Source organism: Saccopteryx leptura, chromosome 7 (assembly GCF_036850995.1).
Source record: "Saccopteryx leptura isolate mSacLep1 chromosome 7, mSacLep1_pri_phased_curated, whole genome shotgun sequence".
NCBI classification, from domain to species: Eukaryota; Metazoa; Chordata; class Mammalia; order Chiroptera; family Emballonuridae; genus Saccopteryx; species Saccopteryx leptura.
Window position 1 is genome coordinate 61135856 of NC_089509.1, and position 25305 is coordinate 61161160.

Here is a 25305-nt window from a genome sequence, read left to right on the forward strand (position 1 = left end):
GAGGGGGCGGAGCCATGGAGCCAAAAGGAGGTGTCTCATCAGCACAGGACCTGTGTAAGCCTGTGATTGGCAGCCGGCTGGAGGCGGAGGCTGTATAGGTGAACTGGAGCAGGTAGAATAGATGCTGAAGTAGCGGGAAGGGGTTGGAGGTATTTGGGGAGGAAAAGCTGTGAGTGGCGGGAGGGAGAGCGTAATCAGCCCCCCCTAAAGCCGAGCCACGCGAGCCCGCATTTCCGTTTCTGTCACTTTCCTGCTCGGGCTAGGAAAAAAGGGAAAGCGTAGGGAGGCGCTCGCCTAAACCCACCTTCCGGCTACCGTGACGCCTGAGAAGGGGAGCTTCGGTTAAGCTGAGGTTTGGAAGAGGCGGAGTTTGACGGAAATAACCCCCAGGCCCCCCATATGCTTGAAGCGAGAAAGCCAGATAAGTCAGTCTGGAAAGAAAAAAAAAAGTGTTTGCTCTGAGTGGTGTTGGTTCGAATTTTACAAGTTATAGCTGGAACTGATTTTTCCGGCTCCTAAGCTTCTAGTACACTGTATGATATTAGCATATAATTATGTTTTAAATAACAACAAAAGGAAATACAATGTCTTCTACTATAACACTGTAATTTAAAACAGTGCACGAACTTGTTTGTAAGAGAATGGTGTATTCTATCTTATCAATTTTCCTTTACTTAATAGTTATAAAGAATATGTATAAATTTTAGTAGAAATAATTTAAAACCTTTAAAACAACTATTTTAGAGAGAATCAAAGGACAACAATTAGATTATGGCATAGAAATGACTTTCTTTCCACAATACTATCCCACTGTTTAACAGGTCTTTGCAATGCCAAAGAAATGTCAAGCTTTGAAAGTAATTGTTTATTTTTTAAGTTATTTATTGATTTTAGAGAGAGTGAGAGAGACAGGTATGTGCCCTGACCAGGGATCAAACCAGCAACCTCTGTAATTTTTTTTTTCTTTTTTTTTTCATTTTTCTGAAGCTGGAAACGGGGAGAGACAGTCAGACAGACTCCCGCATGCGCCCGACCGGGATCCACCCGGCACGCCCACCAGGGGCTACGCTCTGCCCACCAGCGGGCGATAATCTGCCCATCCTGGGCGTCGCCATGTTGCGACCAGAGCCACTCGAGCGCCTGAGGCAGAGGCCACAGAGCCATCCCCAGCGCCCGGGCCATCTTTGCTCCAATGGAGCCTTGGCTGCGGGAGGGGAAGAGAGAGACAGAGAGGAAAGCGCGGCGGAGGGGTGGAGAAGCAAATGGGCGCTTCTCCTGTGTGCCCTGGCCGGGAATCGAACCCGGGTCCTCCGCACGCTAGGCCGACGCTCTACCGCTGAGCCAACCGGCCAGGGCCAACCTCTGTAATTTGGGAGGATGCTCTAACCAACTGAGCTATTCCACCAGGGCTTAAGTAACTTTAAAATAAGGAGGGAGAGAGGGAGATTGTTTGATTAAATTAACATGAGACAAGAAACCATACAGGATTGGGTAAAAGTAGGTTTACAGTTGAGTACTGAAAAAGTTTATTCTTGTATTATTTTAAAATTAATTATTTTATTATTTATTTGTATTATTTGTCTTATTATAATTGTTATTATTTTGTATTCTTATGATTTATCTTTTAGGTAATGATGGCTGGTAATTTACCTACTTTGCCCACCCTTGTATTTACTTCTCTGACATTGACACAAATAAATTCCTAAAAACTCAGAAATAAGTAGGGTGCTAAAACTATTTCCTAATGTTGCTCTGTGGTTCTGTATACAACTTAAATGTACAAATGTTAAGTGTAGGGATATTGACTGTTCAATAAAGACATACTTGTATAAATTGAAAAGTATGATCAGAATCCTTGTGAAAATTTGCATTAACTATTTTCTAAAGGCAAGTTTTTTCAATATCTTGTTTTTTTCTTTATTAAGTGCTGATTTCTAACAAAATTATGAATAAAGTTTATATATAGATTAACAAAATGAACTCAAGAACATTATCTCTAAGTCAAAGTGAGACTGAAAAAAAGGCTGGAAGATAATGGGAGATCGTATTTAAGAGTTAATGAACCTGAAATTCAAAATGGTATCTGGCATAAAAGTGAAATTGGAATGGCACTGGACCTTTTAACAGGCTTTTGGCCTATAAACATGTATGTGAGCCAACTGACTCTTATTTTATAACTAATTTCATTACTCGAGAGACCAGAAAGAAGCCATATTTATAATTCTGTCTACCTCTCAAATTAAAATGAAAGTACTATTTCTATATAATATCAGTAACATTAAAGTAGGGTTAGTGTAGTGTAACACTAATTATATCAACCAAGTCTCAGTGGCTCAGATTACTAATGATGAACATGATGATGGACAAAATGTGTGACTGACAAATCACAAACTGTTAGGTCTAGAATACATTCACTAATATGGTGCTGCTTCTCTCCATCCCTCAAATTGTCTAATGTGAGAAAAAAAACAAACCTATAAATGTTATAGCATTTCAAAATAAATTTGCATCAGGCCCTGGCCGGTTGGCTCAGTGGTAGAGCGTAGGCCTGGTGTGTGGATGTCTCAGCTTTGATTCCCAGTCAGGGCCCACAGGAGAAGCAACCATCTGCTTCTCCACACCTCTCCCTCTTGCTTCTCTCTCTCTCTCCCTATGTCTTTTCTCCTCCCTTCCTGCAGCCATGCTCGGATTAGAGCAAGTTGGCCCTGGGCGCTGAGGATGGCTCCATGGCCTCTGCCTCAGGAGCTGAAAAATGGCTCTGGTTGCAACGGAGCAAGGGCCCCAGATGGGCACAGCCTCGCCCCATAGTGGGCATGCTGCATGGACCCTGGTGGGGACGCATGTGTGAGTCTCCCTCTGCCTCTCCTTCTTCACTAAAATTAAAAAAAAAAAAGTTTGCATCAATTGGAGTCAATTTTTAAAAGTTATTTTTCCTTCACTTATATAAAATATTTTAAATTCTTTTCTCTAGTTTTGACTAATTTTCAGTTGGCAGTAGTTTTGGTTTTAAATTTCTCCTCCTCTCTACTTCTCCAGTCTATTGTCAAGTAAGTATCTACATAACACACTAGAGGAACATGTTATTTTAAAGTTTTTCAGGAATCTTCTTAGACAAGAGAAGAGTCATTTACTAATACAAGTAATACTCAGCTCTGTTGTGACAATGCAATTTTGGCTAATTTTCTAAAAAGAAGGTATAACATGAAATAAAACAAAGAAGATGTGGCCTGACTGGTGGTGGTGCAATGGATAAAGTGTTGACCTGGAACACTGAGATCACTAGTTTGAAACCCTGCACTTGCCTGGTTAGGGGACATATGGGAGTTGATGCTTCCTGCCCCCCCCCCTTTCTCTCTCTCTCTCCTCTCTAAAATGAATAAATTTTAAAAATTGAAAAAAACTTTAATAAAACAAAGATGTGGAAAAACAGGTGGAAAGGATGCGAATCTGTTCTGTGCATGTTAACAGCCTGGCAGTTGGTAAAAGGTCTCATTTTACATGTTTCTACTTACACCACAGTTCACTGACTAGCTTTTCTACACATAGAGAAAACATTCAGTGTGGATAAAATGAACGTAGTTAACTATTTTCAGTTCTGATTCTGAGAATTTGAAAGTCTCATAGTTTTCCATATCCTTATAAAAGGCTTTTTAATTTTTCCCTCACTTTTTCATTCTTCAATATCCCCCCAAAGCCTTAATGTTCTCTAGAATCTTCTTTTACCCATGCAGGAAACTTCTTCTGGACCCACTTTTTGCCTGTCTTCTTGTTCTATACGTGCAGCTACCCAACTTAATCCTAGGAAAATTAGTGAAGATCTGGTAAATCTTTAAGACTTCAGCATGACTTCTGAATAAAATTGGCATCCTTTGGGTACCAGATGTGCTTGTGTGTTTGTGTGTTATGACAGGTCTGGAAGGAGCAGCCATGATTATCCACTCACCTGTTATCAGTGAGATGACATGAGAACAGCATGGCCCTAGGCATTGTAGTTGATTTTTCTGGTAGCTTCTACTCATGGCAGGGTGTCTTATATCTGACAGCCCAGGGTCCTCCTGCATATTGCTGAAATGACCTGTGTTACAGTTACCTCTCAGTGCCTGTTCTCACTAAGGAAATTTCCATTTAGAGCATTTCAAGTGCAATAGGGACCACTGCCAGCTCCCGCCCCCAACCTTTGGTTTCTCAAAATGTTTATTTACTGTGTGTGGCTTTGTGAGGAAAAAATTAGAGGACTGTATTTTTTTTAAAGTTTTTTTTTAATTTTATTTATTCATTTTTAGAGAGGAGAGAGAGAGGGAGAAAGAGAAACAGAGAGAGAGAAGAGGGGAGGAGCAGGAAGCATCAACTCCCATATGTGCCTTGACCAGGCAAGCCCAGGGTTTCGAACCGGCAACCTCAGCATTTCCAGATCGACGCTTTATCCACTGCGCCACCACAGGTCAGGCCAGAGGGTTGTATTTTTTGTCATATCATAGCCATTAGTTTATGCCAGCCTCAGTGAGACCAGCCCAGAGACAGAAAATGGATTCTAGGGCTCTAGTTTCATCTTTCATATCAAAGCCTTCTCCAGTCTCTCTCTCATCCCACTCACTAGAAAAAAAGCTTGTCAGAGTTATGTTCTGCTTTACACACACTATAAAATTATCAATAGAAATAAATAATAAAAAGGGAGAACCACTCCTAGGGAAAGAATTTTGTCTGGCATTCCAGTGTCTACCCTTCATGGCTAGTCTATTTGTTGATCTGAGGCCCACATAATACCAAACCCATCAATTCCTATACCAGGAACCAAGGAGGGTCTGGTCAAATGGATCCTCCTGGGCCCTTAGATTCATATGCTGCTCTCTCCTGTTACCTTCTTACCTTGGACACAGCCTCTTAGGTTAACTGCTAATCAGATGCTCTGTCTCCACATAGTTCACTAATCACAAAGCCAAGATTTATGGAGCATAAACATGCCAGGCATTGTTCCTGGTGCTCAGGCTACAACTATAAACAAGACAAAGTCCCTTAAGAAGACTATCATGAGGGAGGGGACACATAATACATATGTATACAATAAGAATTTAAATAGTGGTAATAAGTGCTATTGAGAAAATATAGCAAGGTTGTGATAATATGCAGTATTATAAGCTTTTATATGATTTTAGAGGTGACATTTTAGATATTTCAAGAGGAAGATAAATGCTCTGAGCTGTACTTTAGCTAGAGGTATTAAGGGAATAATGCTGAACTGTCCAGCGGCTGAAAGACTCAGCCAACCTGTAGCTCTTTGAGGAAACAATCCCTGCAACTCTCCTACAAGAGCAGATCCTGGAGTCTCCATGGCTGGGAAGTGCTGACTAAAATTTGTTATTGAATGGCAGCCAACAACCATGGGTCCCCTTAGGAGTCTGCCAAGATCAGTTGTAGGATGTTAGCTCACACTAATAGGTGGAACAATCAAAAACCCTAGGATTTACAAGTGCCCGTGGACCTTAAGTCAGTTTCTCTTTTTAATAGTGAAGCTCTGCTGAGAAAGGAGCTCTAAGGTACTAAATTGCTAAAAGATTACTAGCATTGATCAGGAGAAAGAAGTAAATATTCTGACCAGAGCCTGGGTCAAGTTTTATATTATAAACAGATTGATAACTGAAAGGATGTGACCTCGAGAAATAAAAGATACAGGCATACCTGGGAGATAATGTGGGATTGGTTCCAGACACTGTAATAAAGCAAGTATTGCAGTAAGGTGAGTCATAATCTTTTGCTGGTAGAGGGTCTTGCCTTCACTTTGTAAAACATGCAACACCTGCAAAGTGCAATAAAGTGAAGTTCAATAAAAAGAGGTATCCCTACAGTTGCATTCTTGTATATGCTTCAGTATTGGATCTGTTGCAATGTGTTCCTTTGGTTGGAGAATATGATGAAAATCTAGCCTCACAGCTATGTAAATGGGAAAAGGAGGACCTCCTGAAGCCTCTGAAAGTCTTGGAAGTCCTCAGACCACACTTTAAGAATCATGGGATTAGCAGTATACTCCAATAAGAAGGGGAAATCTTCCAATGAATGGACAGCTTGAAAGATCAGGAGTCTGAGTCATGGTATGCTGGAAATTGCAGTATTCTCATACAGTGCTTTTAAAAGTTGTTTTTGTGACAGATACAGAGAGAGGGACAAATAGGGACAGACAGACAGGAAGGGAGGGAGATGAGAAGCATCAATTCTTTGTTGCGGCACCTTTGTTGCCCATTGATTGCTTTCTCATATGTGCGTTGATGGTGGAGGTGGGGGGAGTCTACAGCAGAGCTAGTGACCCCTTGCTCAAGCCAGCGACCTTGGGCTTCAAGCCATCAACCTTTGGGCTCAAGCCAACAACCATGGTGTCATGTTTATGATCCCACACTCAAGCCAGCGACCCCGTGCTCAAGCTGGGGGAGCCTGTGCTCAAGCCGGTGACCTTGGGGTTTCAACCTAGGTCCTCTGCGTCCTAGTTTGATGCCCTATTGTGCCACCACCTGGTCAAGCTAAAAGTTTAATATATATACAAAACACCTTGGATCATTGTTAAAATTTATATTCTGATTCAGAAGTCCTGGCATAAGGCTCTAGAACCTGTAGTTCTGACAAGCTCCCAGGTGTTGCCTATGCTACTGATCTGTGGACCTCATGTTCAGTAGCAAAGCTCTGGTTTATTAATTATGCTATACACATCAGAAAGCCTATAAATGCATGCACAAGTGAGCTTGTGTGTGTTGGATGCAGTGGGGTGGGGAAAGAAGTTAGGATAAAGATAGGCAGAGAGGAGAGAGGAATGTAATACACTTGTGATATTTTTTTTAAAAAAAGCTATATTTTCTTATAAGTCCTATATAAGTTTAGGCCGCCACTAATTATCTCTACGTCAAAGTAAGTTAAGGCATAATGTTGCTACTGACAGACAGAATCCAACTGCCATATTTGTTGAGACAGAGGAGGATAGCATTAGATCTGAAAAAACAAACTGCCCCTAATAAAGAATTGGGCAAGTTATTGATGAACTTTGTGTATTTGGGACTCAAGTCCTTAATATTATCAGTAGAGTTATACCATGAAATTACTAAGTTTTTAAAAAGATTTTATTTATTCATTTTAGAGAGGAGAGAGAGAGAGGAGCAGGAAGCATCAACTCCAATATGTGCTTTGACCAGGCAAGCCCCGGGTTTCGGACCTCAGCACTCCAGGTCGATGCTTTATCCATTGCACGACCACAAGCCAGGTGAGAATTACTAAATTATTACATGCATAGCATGTAGAAAATTCAACTCAGTTATTATTTCATGTGCAGAAATCCAATGTTTTAAAAGGCTTTGCAGAGGATAGTACTGCAACAATACAAACTTTTTCTCTCCCAAACACTTATCACTCAAATCACATCATATTGACTAAACTTACTTAATAGAATTTAAAACTTACAGCAGAAGTATGAGTATAGTTTATTTGGTTCTCAAATGTTACTTCGTATTTGTTTACAATTCTTCCTTAAACTTAATTTCAATGGCATTCATTTCTACTCAACTTTAGCCACTCATTAACTTGACCACAGAGTGTAGGTTTACTATAAATTCATGTTATCTACCTGGAGCTGGGTCCTTACTGCAGCTCTGCATTTCCTTTATTCACATCTACTCCACACCATAAACTATAACTTTCTTTTCAAGTCCACAAGTCTCTAAGATTATACTTCAATTTTTTAATTTAAAATTTTTAACAAAATAATCATTTCCCCCAAATCACTTTTCCTTGTCATTCCTAACATAGTCATACTAAAAATCAAAACATGGACTTTAGAACCAGTGAAAAATATAAATCTGTGTCCTGATTTTGTCATTTAATGGCTCTGTGGTTTTGGCAATTGTTTAACCCCTCTGAGCCAATTTTTCTCTGCATTTTGGAATGTAATCCCAATGCAATAAATTAAACATGTCAACACATTAAAAATAAAAAAGAATTTTAAAAATAATTAAAAGATTAAAATAAAAAAGGGTTAAACTATGATTTTTTAAATGCTAATGTAATAAAATAAAAAGGTTTAAAAGAAAATTCCAATTTTACAAGACTGTCATTAGAGTTAAATGACTTATTTGATGTATACACCCTCTCCTCCCCTAATTAATTCCCAAAATCTAGATATCAAATCCTGATACTTTTGTAGATTCTCTTAAAAAAAAAAACACTCGCCACCATCCTAGATGAGGCCCTCGTTACCTCTCAGCAAAGCTACTATAGCAACCACTGATTGTTATTGGCCCTAGTCCTTCTACACACTGGTCTTATACCTTTCTAACACGCTGCTCTAAACCTTCAAAGGCTGGCTGTGGTTACCAGAATAAAATCCACACTCTCATATCTGCCAGTTTATATACTTTGGCCCCAGACTACCTTTGCAGACTATCTCACTATTTCCTTCCCATTCCCAGACAGCTCTTTTATTTCTCACATACCTTTCCTGGTACTGTCCACTAGCCAAGATATCCCCTTCTTCTGACCTGTCTTCATTCAGCCAGTTCCCTAAGGTTTATCTTAATTTGTAGACAAATCACATTTCTTCATGATTTTATCACTGGAAATTCTTTCTACCCACTCTGAACATATAAGTACCAACTGCCATTCTTCTGGAACTCACCATTCTACTTTGAGTTTTAGTTATTTCTTTTTTTTTCTCGCATTTTTCTGAAGCTGGAAACAGGGAGAGACAGTCAGACAGACTCCCGCATGCGCCCGACCGGGATCCACCCGGCACGCCCACCATGGGGTGACGCTCTGCCCACCAGGGGGCGATGTTCTGCCCATCCTGGGCGTCGCCATGTTGCGACCAGAGCCACTCTAGCGCCTGAGACAGAGGCCACAGAGCCATCCCCAGCGCCCGGGCCATCTTTGCTCCAATGGAGCCTTGGCTGCGGGAGGGGAAGAGAGAGACAGAGAGGAAGGCGCAGCGGAAGGGTGGAGAAGCAAATGGGCGCTTCTCCTGTGTGCCCTGGCCGGGAATCAAACCCGGGTCCTCCGCACGCTAGGCCGACGCTCTACCGCTGAGCCAACCGGCCAGGGCGAGTTTTAGTTATTTCTATACATATCTAGTGTTTGTGGCTAGATGGCAAGTTTGTCTTTAGTTCAAACATACATTTCATACTCACATCTGTATTTTAAGTTAAACCCAAAGAAATAAAAAAATATCACATTTCTGGCTGGCCTGTGTGGTGGTGCAGTGGATAGAGTGTTGATCTGGAATGCTGAGGTTGCCAGTTCGAAACCCTGGGCTTGCCTGGTCAAGGCACATATGTCAAGCAATCAATGAACAACTAAACTGAAGCAAGTATGAATTGATGTTTCTTGCTCCCTACCCCTTTTCCTCTCTCTGTAAAATCAATAAAATCTTAAAACAAACAAAAAATCACATTTCTGTACTGTGAAAAAGTAACAACTTAATACCAAAAAAACCCAAAACTGACTGAAAAAGATGAAATACTGTTGGGAATAATATTCTGAATACATATAATTGAATTGGCATTCTTCCTCTTTTGGGTACTCTCACCTGTTGGACTTTTTAAATAGACCAAACTCTTATCAACATGAATTCATTTGGTATTTGATGTGAAAATAACATCTCATTGGCTTGTTTAGAAAGTAAGCTGGTAAAAAGCATGTACCAGCCAGGAGGTGGCACAGTAGATAGAGTGTTGGACTGGGATGCAGAGGACCCAGGTTCCAAACCCTGAGGTCCCTGGCTTGAGCATGGGCTTACCAGCTTGAGTGTGGGGTCGCTGGCTTGAGCCCAAGGGTTGCTGGCTTGAAGCCCAAGGTCGCGCTGGCTTGAACAACGGGTCACTCACTCTGCTGTAGCACCCCCACCCCAGGGCACATATGAGAAAGCAATCATTGAACAACTAAGGTGCAGCAACATAGAATTGATGCTTCTCATCTCTTTCCCTTCCTGTCTGGCTGTCCCTCTCTCTATGTCTCTGTCAAATAAAATTAAAATAAAATAAAGAATAGAACAGAATAGAATAGAATAGCATGTACCATTAATACTTATTTGTAAAGATCATGAACTAAGGGAGGTGATACTTCTGTAAAAAATGGAACACAAAGTAGATGTCAGAGCAGATGTATTCCAGTGAAGTACTTTCCTTTTATATCTAAAGGGAGGGAGATGAGAAGCATCATCTGGTAGCTGCAATACCTTAGTTGTTCATTGATTACTTTTTCATAGGAGCCTTGATGGGGCAGGGGGCAGATGCCAGCTGAGCTAGTGACCAGTTGCTCAATCCAGCAACCATGGAACCATGGAGTCATGTTTATGATCCCATGCTCAGCCGGCAACCCCTGAGCTCAAGCTGGTGAGCCTGTGCTCTAGCCAGCAGGTTACCTCAGGGTTTCGAACCTGGGTCCTCAGCATCCCAGATCGACCCTAAATCCACTGCGCCACCGCCTGGTCAGGCTCCAGGGAGGCACTTTCAATGTCAGAAACTTGTTACTGGGAATGAATAAATAATAGGATACATTCCAGGATGCTGATCCTTTCAATGTCCTTTTGCCTTTAGGTAAAATAGGTTGTGGTTGTATTTCTGTTATACTGACTTTTTAAAAAATTTTTTATTTTTCTGAAGTTGGAAACGGGGAGGCAGTCAGACAGATTCCCGCATGCGCCCGACTGGGATCCACCCGCATGCCCATCAGAGGGCGATGCTCTGCCCATCTGGGGCGTTGCTCTGTTGCAACCAGAGCCATTCTAGTGCCTGAGGCAGAGGCCACAGAGCCATCCTCAGTGCCAGGGCCAACTTTGCTCCAATGGAGCCTTGGCTGCGGGAGGGGAAGAGACAGAGAGGAAGGAGAGGGGGAGGGGTGGAGAAGCAGATGGGCGCTTCTCCTGTGTGTCCCGGCCGGGAATCGAACCCTGGACTCCTGCACGCCAGGCTGACGCTCTACCACTGAGCCAACTGGCCAGGGCTATGCTGACTTTCTAAAGACATTATTATTATTATTTTTTGCCCAGTAATATGGAAGGCAGCCATAGCCCAGATATTTCCTTTCCACTTACAGATGTTCTCAGGGGAATCTCTTGCAAGAAACCTGTTCCAGATTCAGAGTTTCAGGCCTCTTCAACCAACCACCAAACCAGCACTAAGAACAGCTTTTGTTTTTAAACACAAGTTGTTTTAATTTAAATGAACTTGGAGCAGAGGACTAGTTAATCTATGTATTTTCCCAGGATTTATAGAATTTGGTATGATTTATACTTTTGTACTTTGTGTTAATAGTACTTTAATAGTAGGGAAATATATTTGCCATTTTAACTAGTATTTCAAAGTGTACCAATCCAGTGGCATGTAGTACCTTCACAGTATTGTGCAGTCATCACCACTATCGAGTTCCAGTATATTTTTATTACCCAGAAAGGAACCCCCATACCCAGTCAGCAGCCACTCCGTTTTTCCCATCCCCCCAGCCCCTGGTAAGCTGCATTCCCTATGGATTTCCCTATTCTGGATATTTCATACACGGGTGGGCAAAAGTAGGTTTATGGTTGTGAGGTGAGCTTATTCTTATTTATTATCTCATATCCTATGCTTTATCTTTTAGGTAATGATGGGTGGTAATTTTACCTACTTTTACCCACCATTGTAAATGGAATCATACAGTATGCAGCCTTTTGTGTCTGGCTTCTTTCACTTACCATGTTTTCAAGATTCATTCATGTTGTAGGATGGATCAGTACCCAGTTCTTTTTATGAATGAGTAATATTCCACTATATGGATGTACATTTGTTTATGCATTGATCAGTTAAGACAACTTGTCGTTTCTACCTTTTAGCTATTATGAATAGTGGTGTTATGAATAATCAAATACAAATATTTGTTTGAACACTCATTTTTAAATTTTGGGGGTATATGCCAAGGTGTGGATTTGCTGGGTCATAAAATACAGTACTTTTTATTTATATTGCCGAGTTCAAATACTGGGTAGTACAAAAACCAGTGAAGGCTCCAGGAATGTTATAGACTAGACCAGGGGTCCCCAAACTATGGCCCATGGGCCACATTTATCCGGCCCCCACTGCACTTCCGGAAGGGGCACCTCTTTCATTGGTGGTGAGGGAAGCATAGTTCCCATTGAAATACTGGTCAGTTTGTTGATTTAAATTTACTTGTTCTTTATTTTAAATATTGTATTTGTTCCCGTTTTGTTTTTTTACTTTAAAATAAGATATATGCAGTGTGCATAGGGATTTGTTCAGTTTTTTTTATAGTCCATCCCTCCAACGGTCTGAGGGACAGTGAACTGGCCCCCTGTGTAAAAAATTTGGGGAACCCTGGACTAGATGATTAACCAACTAAAAAGTAGTAACTCTAGCTCTAGCTTTTTGTGGACTAATTTCACTTTAAAAACAGTGGGAAAGAAATATGTAAGTGATCTTTTAGCAAGAGAGCGAGAGAGAATTATTAACTTGTAGTTGCAGCACTTGAATTGTTTAGATTGTTTTTCATATATGCCTTGACCAGGGGGCTCCAGCTGAGCCAGTGACCATAGGATTATGTGTATGATGCCATGCTCAAGCTGGTGACCTTGGGGTTTCAAACCTGGTTCCTCAGCATCCCAAGTTGACGCTCTAGCCACTGTGCCACCACCAGTCAGGCATAAGTTAGTGATTTTCTAAGTGTGCACAAAAATTACCTGGGAAACCTTTTTAAAAATGTAGATGGCTGAGTCTCATGGCCAAAGATTCTTGTTCACTAGGTCCAGAACCTGGGGATTTGCATTTTAAACAGACATCCTGGGTGATTTTTGATGGAGGTTGTCTTCCCATGGCACACTGAGAAATCCTAGTATTTGATGACTCAGCTGAAATCAAACTAGGCAGAGGACACTAAAGGAGTAAAATGTAGGTTGCCTAATTGTCATCCTAACCTTCACGGAAACCTGAAACGGACATAACAAATGATATAATAGTACAATTTATTTGCTAGGGGAAAAACTCAATCTTTCTATAGTAGCACCACTTTCTTCCTTTTAATAGGAAAAATTTGACCAAGATGTCACATGTACTATTATAAACAAAATACTGTTGAACCAACTATGTTTCTAAGACTCCTACTATAAACATGTTAGTATCGGCCTGACCTGTGGTGGTGCAGTGGATAAAGCATCGACCTGGAAATGCTGAGGTCGCCGGTTCGAAACCCTGGGCTTGCCTGGTCAAGGCACATATGGGAGTTGATGCTTCCAGCTCCTCCCCCCTGTCTCTCTCTCCTCTCTCTCTCTCTCTCCCTCTCTCTCCTCTCTAAAATGAATAAATGAAATTAAAAAAATTAAAAAAAAAAAAACATGTTAGTATCAATGATAATAAGCAATGCTTTAGCAATTTTTGGCTTTAAAAAATGTAGCCAATTTGGTTTACTTTGTGATATTTCGTTTTTAATGAGGACCTTGTTTAACCAAGAAACTAGCTGCTAGATTTTCTTCTCAGAAGAGAGATTAAGATTCATTATAAACACACAATTGCTCACAGACTTATTGAAAAGTAAAAATTACTTTCCACCCCCATTAAACAAGGGTTCAATTCCTAAAAGGCTGACATGATTTTTAGATCCAGCTGTATAAGACCAGCCAAGTTACTCTCGGAAGGCGATCCTGCTTCCAAATGTTGAATTCACATTAGCCCTTAAAAACACAAAACCACCTTGAGCAATTAACTATCTTGATTTAATTAATCACATTTCATAGAAGCTCCAAGCATGCAAATATACTGCTCACAAAAATTAGGGGATATTTCAAAATGAATATGAAGCTATAAAATATCCCTTAATTTTTGTGAGCAGTTCATTTCTCCTTTTATGAATAAACAACCCTATAATTTATAATGTTCAGAACACTACATAAAAGAATTCCCATAAAATTACATTAGGATCTCTTTCATCAGTGAGGCAATTGCTACAGTGCTCCCTGACTAGTACATTTGCCTGAATGCATTTTCTTCTTTGTGATAATCTAAATTTAGGTAAGTACAACTCACAGCAAAAATTAAAGTTTTCATCTTTAATGAAATGACTTTGGAAATAACGTATGTTTCCATGACACCAATGCTACAGTGTTTGGAGTCACAGTAAGGTACACAGAATTATATCCGTAATTAATATGAATGCCAACATTTCAAGCAGTAATTTCTGTTACATGGCAAACAAAATCAAGAAAGCAACCATCAAACAAAAGAGACCCATAGCTTCAGACAAGGCAAATCCCAGGATAGCATATGAGAACAGCTGCTGCTTCAGCGAAGGGTTTCTAAAAGAGACACAACACATTTAATTGTTACTTTGAAATACTATTTGAATTTCCATGTTTGGTAAATGTTAAAAATCAGATTACTTGTGTGAGGATCTTTGGAAAGTACTGGAAGAGTATTTGCCTAGTCTTTTTTTGCATTGCCTTTGACATTCCTTTCTCCTCAATCTTAAGCAAATGGGGAAGAAAGGGAGAGCTGTCTCTCTGTATGTCAATATAAATGGTTAGTCTTCTTCCATTTTGGGGGTCGACATTCTTATGCCTGTGAAAGTATGTTTTATACCTTTTAAGATCTGATAGTTTAGAAATAAGGTCTTAAATGAATGTGCTGTTAGTTATATTCCTGTATAGCTTAACAATTTAAGAGTGCAGATTGTGAAGTCAAACTGAGTTAAAATTTATTTTCTGACACTTACTAGCTATGACTTTGAGACCTATGTCTCTAGTCCTTCATAGATATTCCAGAGTATATCTCCAACGGGTATTGTGGGGAGGTAAGATACTGCGTGCAAAGCCCCCAAAATACAAGACACAGAGTAGACACTTAATGCAAAGTAGCTATTACTATTTCACTAGTTTGCTAAGTTTCCAACTATTTCAAGCATGCTCTTATTTGGCAACAAAAATTACCTGGCATAACCAATGATAAGGCTGCCAAAGACTGTACCAATACCAGCACCAGAACCAGCCACTCCTACTGTTGCAGCACCTGCACCAATAAATTTGGCAGCAGTATCAATGTCTCTGCTGATTGCACTGGTCTGAAACTCCCTTTGGATTAGTTGAGACACACCATTTTGGGCCCCATTAAATACTGTAGAGCCCTAGAGAACAGGAAATAAAGGCAAAGGTCAAATCAGTAATCACAGTTAGCTATTTTAATTACTATACATCAAAATGATAACTAGTTTTCTATTTTATAGCCAAGTTTGAATAGGAGGTGGTTTGGCACAATAGAAAATTCACGGGCTTAAAATAATTCCACTCTTATACAACAGGAATAACAGTATCTACACCCTATAAAATTGTTGAAAATTTAGAAACAATATATATGCATATGCTTTTTAACAGAGTAGGCTTTCAAAAACTAAAACTATTATAATCTTAAATATAAGCTGCTCAAACCTATATATTTAAATATACAAACTGACAATATGTCTTAGCCAAATTGGGTGGGTAAATTTGGGGTACAAAAGTTTATTTTATTGGCTAATCTTCTGCACATTTTTTTTTTTAATAAAAGTGTAGAAAGGATTGCCTTCAAGCCATTCATTAATGAGATTTTCTTCATTTTATCAAAACTTTAATCAAAAACTTTTTTCTTTTTCTTCACTTGACTCAAACCCTAAGACTTAGGAGTGTCATTTAATTTCTGTGATTGCTACTATTACCTCTCCAGTCCTGGCCTCTGGTCGAGATAACACTGATGCAGAAATTGGTCTGTATGCAACTCTGGATCCAGCTCGGATCTATTAATAAAAGAAGATTCCATGTAATAAGTAAACGATATAGATAAGACTTCAATGACCCATCTTGCACCATGAACTCTAAGAAAGCAAGCAGCAAAATTGACTCAAAAGTTCATAACTTTTTTGTATTGACACTTATCTTGGCTGTTTGGTTATTTTCAATAATGACCAGTTTTAATAATTTTAAAGTTGCTAATGACATTTTAAAGCTGGTCTCAAAAGCTATTTGTAATATACTTGAAATTTTGAAGAACATTTAAAAAAATATGTATTGCTTTTAAAATGTCATTATTGTAGTGCCGAACTGAGATCAGAAAAATGGCAATAAACACTACACATTGTTTGGTAAGTTTAGGTGGACCAACAAGTGAGTATATTAGGAGTGTCACAATAACAGTTTCTTATTTAAAATAGCCCATTAGTTAATATGAGCTCCCACATTTTCCAATATATACCAATATGTCTATTAATCATAACATTAAAACGCAGTTCAAGCAATTCTACATCAGAATAAGAATAATCGGTAAAATACTCTGACCATAAGGACAGATTCCAGCCTAGGTGCTCTGCCTGCCCTTGAGTGTCCACTAAACTAAGGTCACAGAAAAATCTCTTCGAACCAAGATCTGATTCTCAAAGACAAATCCCCCAAATCTTCACTTCACCTAAAGCCTTCAAAATTTGGTCCTGGAAATAACATTCTAGAGGCAGGAAGAAAGACTTGCAGCTCCTCGCCACCTTCCTCCACCCACACAGGGTGAAGCAAAGTCCCTCCCTCCGTAGCAGCGCGTTTGACCTACAGACAGCAATGGTGAGCGCTGCTGCTGGGAACTGGGCCTCGGCGGCCCGCCACGTCCCTCCCAGCACCCCAACCTGAGCGCAGACCCCAACACACCAGCGCCCCCGCGGCGGGGGTGGGCCACTCCGGACCCGGAGGGAAGGAGGGCTTGACCTACCCCGCTCGGGGCCTGACAGCTAGGCCTCGGCGGCCCCCCACCGCCCCGGCGGAGGGAAGGAGCAGAGAGGCGCGCCAGGAGTAGGAGGAAGGGGGGAAAGGACACAAGTGTGAGGGGCGAGGGCGAACTGTCCAGACAGGGCGGCGTGCGCCGCCGGGAGGTGGCCCATTCAGCAACGTGGACGCTCCCGGCCAACAGGCCGGGCCCTCAGTCCCCCGCCCAGCCAGGCTACGCACCAGAGCAGGGGCGCAGGCGAGCTTGGCGCAGGCGAACATCTTACAGTCCTGGGGGCGGCGCGGCTGGAGGACTTGGGTGACAGGCGACGTGGGCTCCTCTCCCGCTTTCTCTCTACGGAGGAAAAGAGGCTTAAGGTCAAGTGCCCTCCGAGGGCCTGTCCTCCCCGCCAGGAGCCGCAGTCTCTGGCGCACGCTGTCAGCTTGGGCCCCGCGCCCCGCGAGGCGCCAGCGGAATGAATGGGTCCCTGTGGGCGCCGCTCGGCCTGGGCCAGGCCCTGCTCCGGCGCCCTCGGCTTACCTTCCCGGGAGGTTGCGGCGGTGGCAGCGGCGGCAGAGGTCGAAGGAGTGGGGCTGAACGCGCAGGCGCGGACCGGCTCTTATCCGCTCAGCGGCACCCGGATGGAGAAGGCGGGGAATCCGGTCCAGTAGGGAAGACGCTCAAGGTCACTTTGTAACAACTTTATTGGTTACCAGTTGGGAAGGACATTGACAGCCATCCGATGATGGGCTGGTGGACAGGGTTTGATTAAGGAGAGACAAAAAGGTGTTGAAAACTAGCCCTGGAAGAGAGAAATAAACAGGTTTTGATCTGAGCCAGAGAAGGAAAGTGCTACTTTTTCTTTCAATTGACACTTGGTGAGATTTGGCCTCTTATTAGTTGCTCTTCAGTAGAGGGGTCCCCTTCTTGGTGATTCTGCCCTGTGAAATAGGACACTCTGTGTGGGGAAAAAAAAGTTCATTCATTACTTGACAGAACAAATTAGGATCCCCAGCAAAGTGAATACATTTCTTGAAAGGAATCTGGAAAAGGATTCCAGAAGTATGGTTAATCCTCTGGATGAAAGAGGACCTGACTTCTTTTGATGAAAGAAGTACTGGGACAAAGGAATGAGCAAATGAATACATCTAAGAGTTTTGTGAATTGGGGCACAAAGTTGGCTCTTGATGAAGAGGGAAGTCAATTTTTCTTACAGCTCTATGATTGGAAGAATTAAGGGGTTTTCGTGTATTTCACGTCTGAATATTTTCAAAACCTACCAAACTTTAACACCAGCTTTTGCTAACTTTGGACAAATTATGTTCTTTAGTTGAATACAGAAATGTCTCAGAGAAAATGGCTTTTATTGAACTTCTATTTCACTGAGTCCACAGATTCAAATGCCAATCTCATCCAAAAACATCTGCATAGACACACCCAGAAATTTTGTTTAATCTAGGCACCTCCCTGGGCAGCCAAGTTGATACATAAAATTAACCATTATATATGACTTATACTTCAAATAGGTCCTCTTAAGGGAAAAAAGATTCTAAATGGATTTGTATATGGAGATAAAGAAAAGTTTCTACCTGTCCAACCTTAAATCAGTAGTAGTAACTGTTGAGGAGGCACAAGACAAGTTAGGCTTCCTAACAGGATCACTTCCAGGGTACACATGGACAGAGGTCTATGGCATGGAGAGGTGAAATCTAAGTTCAGGCCCTGCACTGTCAACATGTCAGTAAGCAGATGAACTGGCCTATAAGAGGAGAGACTAGGTCCTTTGTGGGTTCTATCAGTTAGAGTCTAAATATTTATGAAGAATATTATGTGTTCAAAGAACGGATGTTGTATCTTTGAGAATGGTGTGTGTGTGTGTGTGTGTGTGTGTGTGTGTGTGTGTGTGTGTGTAACAGAAAGAGAGAAAGAGAAAAATGATCCAATAATTATTTATTGGAGGAAGATAGACTTTAAAGAATGAGAAAGCATATCCACCTCACACAGGCTGGAGGCTAGAAACTGGATATAGGGTTCTAAAGTGCAGCCTAGATAGTTGAGGGCTTAACATGGCCGTGTCTCCAAGATGCTTTCGATCACTTTACTCAGACTTTGTGTATCTTGAATGACACCAACCCATGTTGATAGAGGGTGATTATTTACACTGAGGAAGTTTGAATAAAAAAGGCACCTTCTGAGAGGAGTACACTGAGACTATAAAGATGAATAGAGAACTTTTTGTGAGGTATTTGATTCAGTATTTTTTCTTAGACTGTGGAGGTATGTTAAATTATGAAACATCATAATTTCGTAGTATCTAATAAGCCTGGCTGATGATGGTGCAGGGAAGAAAGAAATGGGGAGGTAAAGAGAAGTATGAAAAATCACTTCTAATATATCTGCAACAATTTCTCCTATCCTACAAGCCCCTTTGCATTCATTCTTCAAGCCATGAAGTCTTGTGTCCCTTCTTAAATCTGGGCTAACCCTGTGACTTGCTCTGACCAAGAGAATGTATTGGAAGTGGCAATTTGTGATTTTGGACTATACCTTAAGAGGTCCCATACCTCTTTCTTGAAAGCCAGCCACCATATCAAGAAACATGAGTTAGACTATTAGATGCTGAGAAACCACATGGACAGAAGAAAGCCTCATAAAAGAGAACTAAGGTGCCCCAGACATGTGAGTGAGGCTCTCTTAGGTTCTCTAGCTTTAGTCAAATGTTCCCAGCCAACACAACATGGAACAGAAATGAATCTTGCCCAAATTCCTGACCCACAGCTTTGCCCAAATTCCTGACTTGCAGAGTCAAGAGCAATAAAAGGGTTGTTGTTTGAAACTATTACATTTTATGGTAGTTTGTTACACAGCAGTAGATAACTGAAAGAAAAAATACTGTGTACCAAATATTCACTACTTCTTTAAGTTCTGTTTGGAGGCAGCAGCATAGTAGGATCTTACTATGGGGAATTTCAGTTCAGAATTCCAGGTAAAGCTCATAGCAAACCAGACAGGGAGAGAAGCACATGTCTTGACAACTGACTCACCTTTCCTTGAAGTAATGAGATGGAGTAGGGCTGTTATTGTTAAAACTCGTACAAGGTAATTCTAACCCAAACATATGGAAAGATGCTTAAATTATTTACTTTTGAAAGTTCTCACTTTAATAGTGAAATTTTCACCCATCTTCTCACACTAGTGTGATACAAAAAATACTGTTTGTAGAAATGAAAATCAGAAATGCAAGTCAAAAATATTCTGGGCTCATGTGACCAGCCGGTGGCACAGTGGATAGAGCGTCGGACTGGGATGTGGAGGACCCAGGTTCAAGACCCCGAGGTCGCCAGTTTGAGCGCGGGCTCATCTGGATTGAGCAATGTTCACCAGCTTGAGCCTAAGGTCGCTGGCTTGAGCAAGGGGTCACATGGTCTGCTGTAGCCCCCCCCCCCCCATCAAGGCACATATAAGAAATCAATCCATGAACAACTAAGGAGCCACAACAAAGAAGTGATGTTACTCGTCTCTCTCTTTTCCTGTCTGTCTGTCCCTCTCTCTGACTCTCTCTGTGTTTGTCATACAAAAGAAAAATAAAATTCTGGGCTCCATTATAATATTGCTTTTCTTATAAAAGTTTTTGTTTCTTATTATTTGCCTTCATTTGTTATCAGTTTGTCTTATGAGGAAAATGTATTGATAACAGTTTACAATATAACTGGGGTATAAGAAAAATTGGACAAAGGTATATAAAAAAACAAGAAAAATACAAATCAGTGTGTTCTAGGACTAAGTTCTGTGGTATATGATAAGGGAAAGAGCTTAAGAAAAGAGATTAACCTATTCAGTAAATACTTTATTGTTGACCTAGGATGAAAGAGATGAGATGATTTGTTTCAAACAGATTTATTGGAGCCTGACCTGTGGTGGCGCAGTGGATAAACCATTGACTTGGAATGCTGAGGTCACTAGTGTGAAAACCTGGGCTTGCCTGGTCAAGTCACATACAGGAAGCAACTACTATGAGTTGATGCTTCCTGCTTCTCTCTCTCTCCTTTCTATAAATCAATCAATAATTTTTTAAAAGAAAAAATTTATTGGGATCTCTTAAATTAAAACCTAAACTCCAAGATCTATTAACAAATCACTTTCTAGAGCAGAAATTTTTGTCCTTAAACTTCATTTTGACTCCTTTACATATTATTAGGCTACTTTCATGCTATCTGATATACTAGAATAGCATATTTATTAAGTGAATTCCAATAATTCAGTAAGAAATTGAAAATAAATATATCTTTCCAAGTCCTCTCAGATGGCCTGAGGGTCTGGGCTAAAAATTTATATTAAAGAGTTACATGAAGACAATATACTAATAAAATAGATATTAGTCCATCTTTTTTCTGATAATATATGCTAGTTATTGAGAGAAAAATTTCTGTCATGGTCAATAAATAATATAGAAAGACTTTATATAAAAAGAAAATGAATAAGCGTATAGATATGAAATCAAGGCCCTCTGCTGACTCTTGCCCATCTCAAAAACAACTTACTAATTTTTCAATTAATTTGTAGCAGACCCAATTAGCTGCCTGTGCAACATCCATTTTCTCCTTTTTTCTTACAGAACCCTGTTCACAGTTTAAAAATACTGAGCTTCTCAGGTTCCCTTATAGTTACGGACGGTCAGTAACAGGTGAGTTGAAGTTACTTGGCATTGGCTCCTTAATGTCTGGAAAGGGGATGGGTTCAGCTGGCTCATTTCCTTTTCCCTTTCCTTTTCCTGCCTGGAATATGGACCCAGCACCTGGAGGTGAAGCAGAAACCTTCACCCATGAGGACAAAAGCCACACATGAAGGTTGGAGAAACCGGAAGCTAAAGAAACCTGAGTTCTTCAATATTTTCTTCAATAGTTACTGCAGCTCTTAAGTGCCAATTTATGGACTTTATATTACATGATAAAATAAATCTCTATTTGGTAAAGCCACTAAAGTCAGTTTTCTGTTATATGCAGCTGAATACAACCCAAACCGATATATAATTCTATAGATCTACATCTCTGGAGCCGTTTGGTCTTTGGGCTGTGATTAAAGCAGAAATGGCCTTTCTCCCACAGAATTTCTATTAAATTAACATCTATCCCCCCCCCCCCCCGGCCTTATTCATTAGTATATTTGCTAGGGACCAATCAGGAGACAAAAATCATATCAGTAATTTGAACAAGTAAAATTTAATATAAAGATTATTAACCAGTAAAAGGTGCCTACCTGTCAAAGAAAAGGAGAGTGGACTCTAAGGATATAGAAGTAGCAACCGTGGGAATAGTGTCTACCCTTGGCTAAGGAAGAGAGAACACTAAGGAAGAACTTAGAAATTTAGAGAGGGTATGGTTACCACAGGAAAGTGCAATCCAACGGTATGGGCCACAAGTGAACATGAGTCCTGCTGAGGAGGTAGCCAGTCATTTCCCACTAACCAATGCCCTGGTGAAAAAGTACACAAGAAAGAAAAGTCCATTCCTCCTGGCCTAGGCTCACAGTGCCTCTCCATCGCCCTCTATTGGCAAAGCCTAATATTTTGCGAGGTGTCAGAGCAAAAATGCCTACAGGGTCGGGCTTGAGAATAAATCAAGCTAGATAGAGAAGGATAAATTTGTAGCTGAGAAGTCACAAGTTAATAACTGGCACAGCTGGTAAGATTCTCAAGGGCAGGGATTAGGTCTAATTTATATTTATTTCTTCCACAGCGCCTAAGACAGAGTATTAAACATAGTAGTCATTCAATACATTTTTGTTCATTAATAAGGGTCTGCCTGACCAGTGGTGGCACAGTGGATAAAGTGTCAACCTGCAATGCTGAGGTCTCAGGTTTGAAATCCTGAGGTCACCAGCTTGAGCACAGGGTCCCTAGTATGAGCATGGGATCATTGACGTGATCCCACAGTCGCTGGCTTGAGCCCAAAGGTGATGGCTTGAAACCCAAGGTAGATGGCTTGAATAGAAGGTTGCTGGCTTGAGCAAGGGGTCACTGGCTCAGCTGGAGCCTCCTGGGCAAGGCACATATGAGAAGCAATCATTGAACAATTGAAAGTGATGCAACTATGAGTTGATGCTTCTCATTTCCCTCCCTTCCTGTCTCTCTCTCTCTCTCTCTCTCTCTCTCTCAATTAAAATTAAATAAATAAATAAATAAATAAATAAATAAGGGTCTTAGTATGTATGGAGTAATTTACAATAACTATATTGTTCTCCCTTAAAACTAAGAGTTTATTCAATTTGAACAAATTAGAATGACTTCTGGAATGCCTTTCCCCCCTCTAGTATTGCAAAATTCAAACTTCAATACCCCAAGGAACATTTTTTGATTTGTGGCATGAGTTTGCTCAAGCAAATATTTTTGCATGCCTATGAAGGATTCTTATGCTCTCGGAGGCCTAAAGAATTCATTTAAAAACCCAAACATTAAAGCACTGTTATTTATCCATTCTGCGGTACAATAGAATATCGGCAGGAATGGGACACAAGCTGAAGGAGAGCTAGGCCCTAAGGTGGACTGAGAAGTGGCAATGCCAGTCTGCAGTTACCCCTTCACTTCTTTTCAATGACTTTGGTCTATCCCTAGGCAGCCTACTGTCTCCGCAGGCACCTAGTATCTTCATGGTGTCTCCAGAATACAGAAGGCTCTCTATGGGAAGCCATCTCTTTTCAGGCAGTTTCCTGCCTCTGAACTTTTATCCATGTAAAATCTTAATATCTTAGTGCTTGCTTCAGCAGCAGACATACCAAAATTGTAATGATACAGAGAAGATCAGCATGGTGCCTGTGCAAAGATGACTCAAATTCAGTAAGTGTTCTATATCTTTACAATTTACCTCCAGAGAAGAAATGGAGAGAATTACAAGTGTATTTCCTATACAGTACATACAAACAAGAAGGTTCATAGATTGTTTCTCAGCTTCAGGGGAAGGAATAGGTTGGAGGGAACAAGAATGGAAACTTCTTTGAATATACTTTGTTTTGTAGATTTGAATTTGGAACCATGCATAACATTTATGAAAGTAAATTTTTAAAAATTCAATTTAAAATTTTATCCTTTTTAATTTAAAAAATTCCTAAAATGTGAAAGTAAATGAAAGAAATTATTTTAACTGTATCTGGTTGGTAGCATAAATATATAGGGTAAACACAAAGGATTTCTATAAATGGATAAAAAGATAACTCCTTGATCATTCTGCTTCACATGCTCTGGCCTTTTGCTGTTCCTCCAACATGCTAACCATATTCCACCTCACAGAGCTGCACTCTTTGTTCATTTAGCTGAGAACACCTCTCCCCTGGTATTCACTTGGCTTACACCTTCAGTTCCTTCAACTCTTTGTTCAAATCACCACTTAAGAAAGACCTTCCTGGATCCCTTACCTATCTTTATATTTCTTCATAGCACCTACTGTTACGTGGAATTATTTATTGTGTGTTTGTTTAGCTCTCACATTAGTCTATAAGTCCATGAGGGCAAGAACTTTGTTTGGTTCATTACTGTATTCATGTAGTTTAGCATGCTTGGCCCATTAATAGGCACTCAATAAAATTTTGAGCAATGGAGATGGAGAAGAAAGAAGAGTAACTGTTAAAGTTTTCTTCACACATCTCTGTATTATTTGATATGTTACCATATACATGAATTACTTCAAATTTTAAAAAAATATGTATTAGAAAAGTTTTACTGATTCACAGTAATTGATAGCATTCATTACATTATCCTTGCTGTGGTGCTTGCATTGATTAAACCAAAGGAAGCATTCTTATATGTTGAATTTTATTTCTTGGTGACAAGTTTGGGTATACGTTTAGGCAATAACCCTACTCAATACTGTTTAAATTATATTCAAACTCTATCTATGCATTTAAAGCATTGTGTATGTGTGCATGTACCTTCTTATTTATATATTGTCTGGAGTTTCTTATATGTGATAGGAAGGTTTTACATCTATTTCATCTATTTTTAAAAATAATTAATTATAAGTAAAATTCTGTATTTTTCTTCAAGAAATTAAATCCATCCATATACAGTGGACCCAGATATTCAACTTCTGCAAGTTTTAAATGTAAAATTTTGTATTTGAACTTGAATTAGAAAACAGTAAGACAAACACTTGTGATAAATGACTCCAGGAAAGGAAAAAAAAATTCATAGTAGATAAAGACTTTAATTTAGAGGGTCCCATTCTCTCGAGATGAGAACAATCCTGTTGGGAAAGCCACACATGGAAACGCACTTGTTTTATCTGGTCATTATTTTGATCAGTGTTGTACAATCTTACAGGGCTGGTCAATCATTTCAGGAGAATGGCCATATATGTTCATAGCAGCCACATGTTATTTAATTGTCTATCAGTTGTTCCAGGTTGTTCTTTGCCAGATTCCATCTGCCTTTCTTAACCATTTAAGGGAGTCCCCTCAACTTGTTTTACCAGAGAACTCTTACCAGTGTAGAGGCACAGACCAATACCCTATAAAATTATAGCCTTAAAGGGCTAGTGAAAAAGTCTCCTGTTCTATTTTCTCTTTTAAAAAATCATACAATATTTATATCATA

The 25305-nt window shown here is 40.2% G+C and overlaps 1 protein-coding gene, 1 long non-coding RNA gene and 1 pseudogene across 2 annotated transcripts; 2 read left to right on the forward strand and 1 right to left on the reverse strand.

Annotated features, from left to right (window-relative positions):
- The first annotated feature begins 5 nt into the window (after positions 1-5).
- On the forward strand, positions 6-21691 carry LOC136378805 (uncharacterized). Its single transcript, XR_010746642.1, has 4 exons — positions 6-112; positions 7118-7240; positions 21337-21405; positions 21514-21691. It is a non-coding gene; the product is annotated as an uncharacterized lncRNA (long non-coding RNA).
- Positions 14042-17412, reverse strand: ATP5MC3 (ATP synthase membrane subunit c locus 3). Its single transcript, XM_066346036.1, has 5 exons — positions 17262-17412; positions 16964-17075; positions 15694-15771; positions 14933-15126; positions 14042-14302 (listed from the first exon to the last, which is right to left on the reverse strand). Exons 2-5 carry the CDS (start codon positions 17000-17002, stop codon positions 14188-14190), a joined length of 426 nt encoding a protein of 141 aa, XP_066202133.1. The 5' UTR covers positions 17003-17075; positions 17262-17412; the 3' UTR covers positions 14042-14187.
- A 1780-nt stretch (positions 21692-23471) lies between the features above and the next one.
- On the forward strand, positions 23472-23572 carry LOC136379218 (U6 spliceosomal RNA; annotated as a pseudogene).
- The last annotated feature ends 1733 nt before the right edge of the window (positions 23573-25305 follow it).

Coding starts and splice junctions, on each gene's coding strand:
- ATP5MC3 (XM_066346036.1), bottom strand. CDS start 17,002: ATGTTCGCCTGCGCCAAGCTCGCCTGCGCCCCTGCTCTG. Junction 15,127..15,693: donor CAGAGGCCAGGACTGGAGAG/GTAATAGTAGCA, acceptor CCTGTTCTCTAG/GGCTCTACAGTATTTAATGG. Junction 14,303..14,932: donor CTTATCATTGGTTATGCCAG/GTAATTTTTGTT, acceptor TGTCTCTTTTAG/AAACCCTTCGCTGAAGCAGC.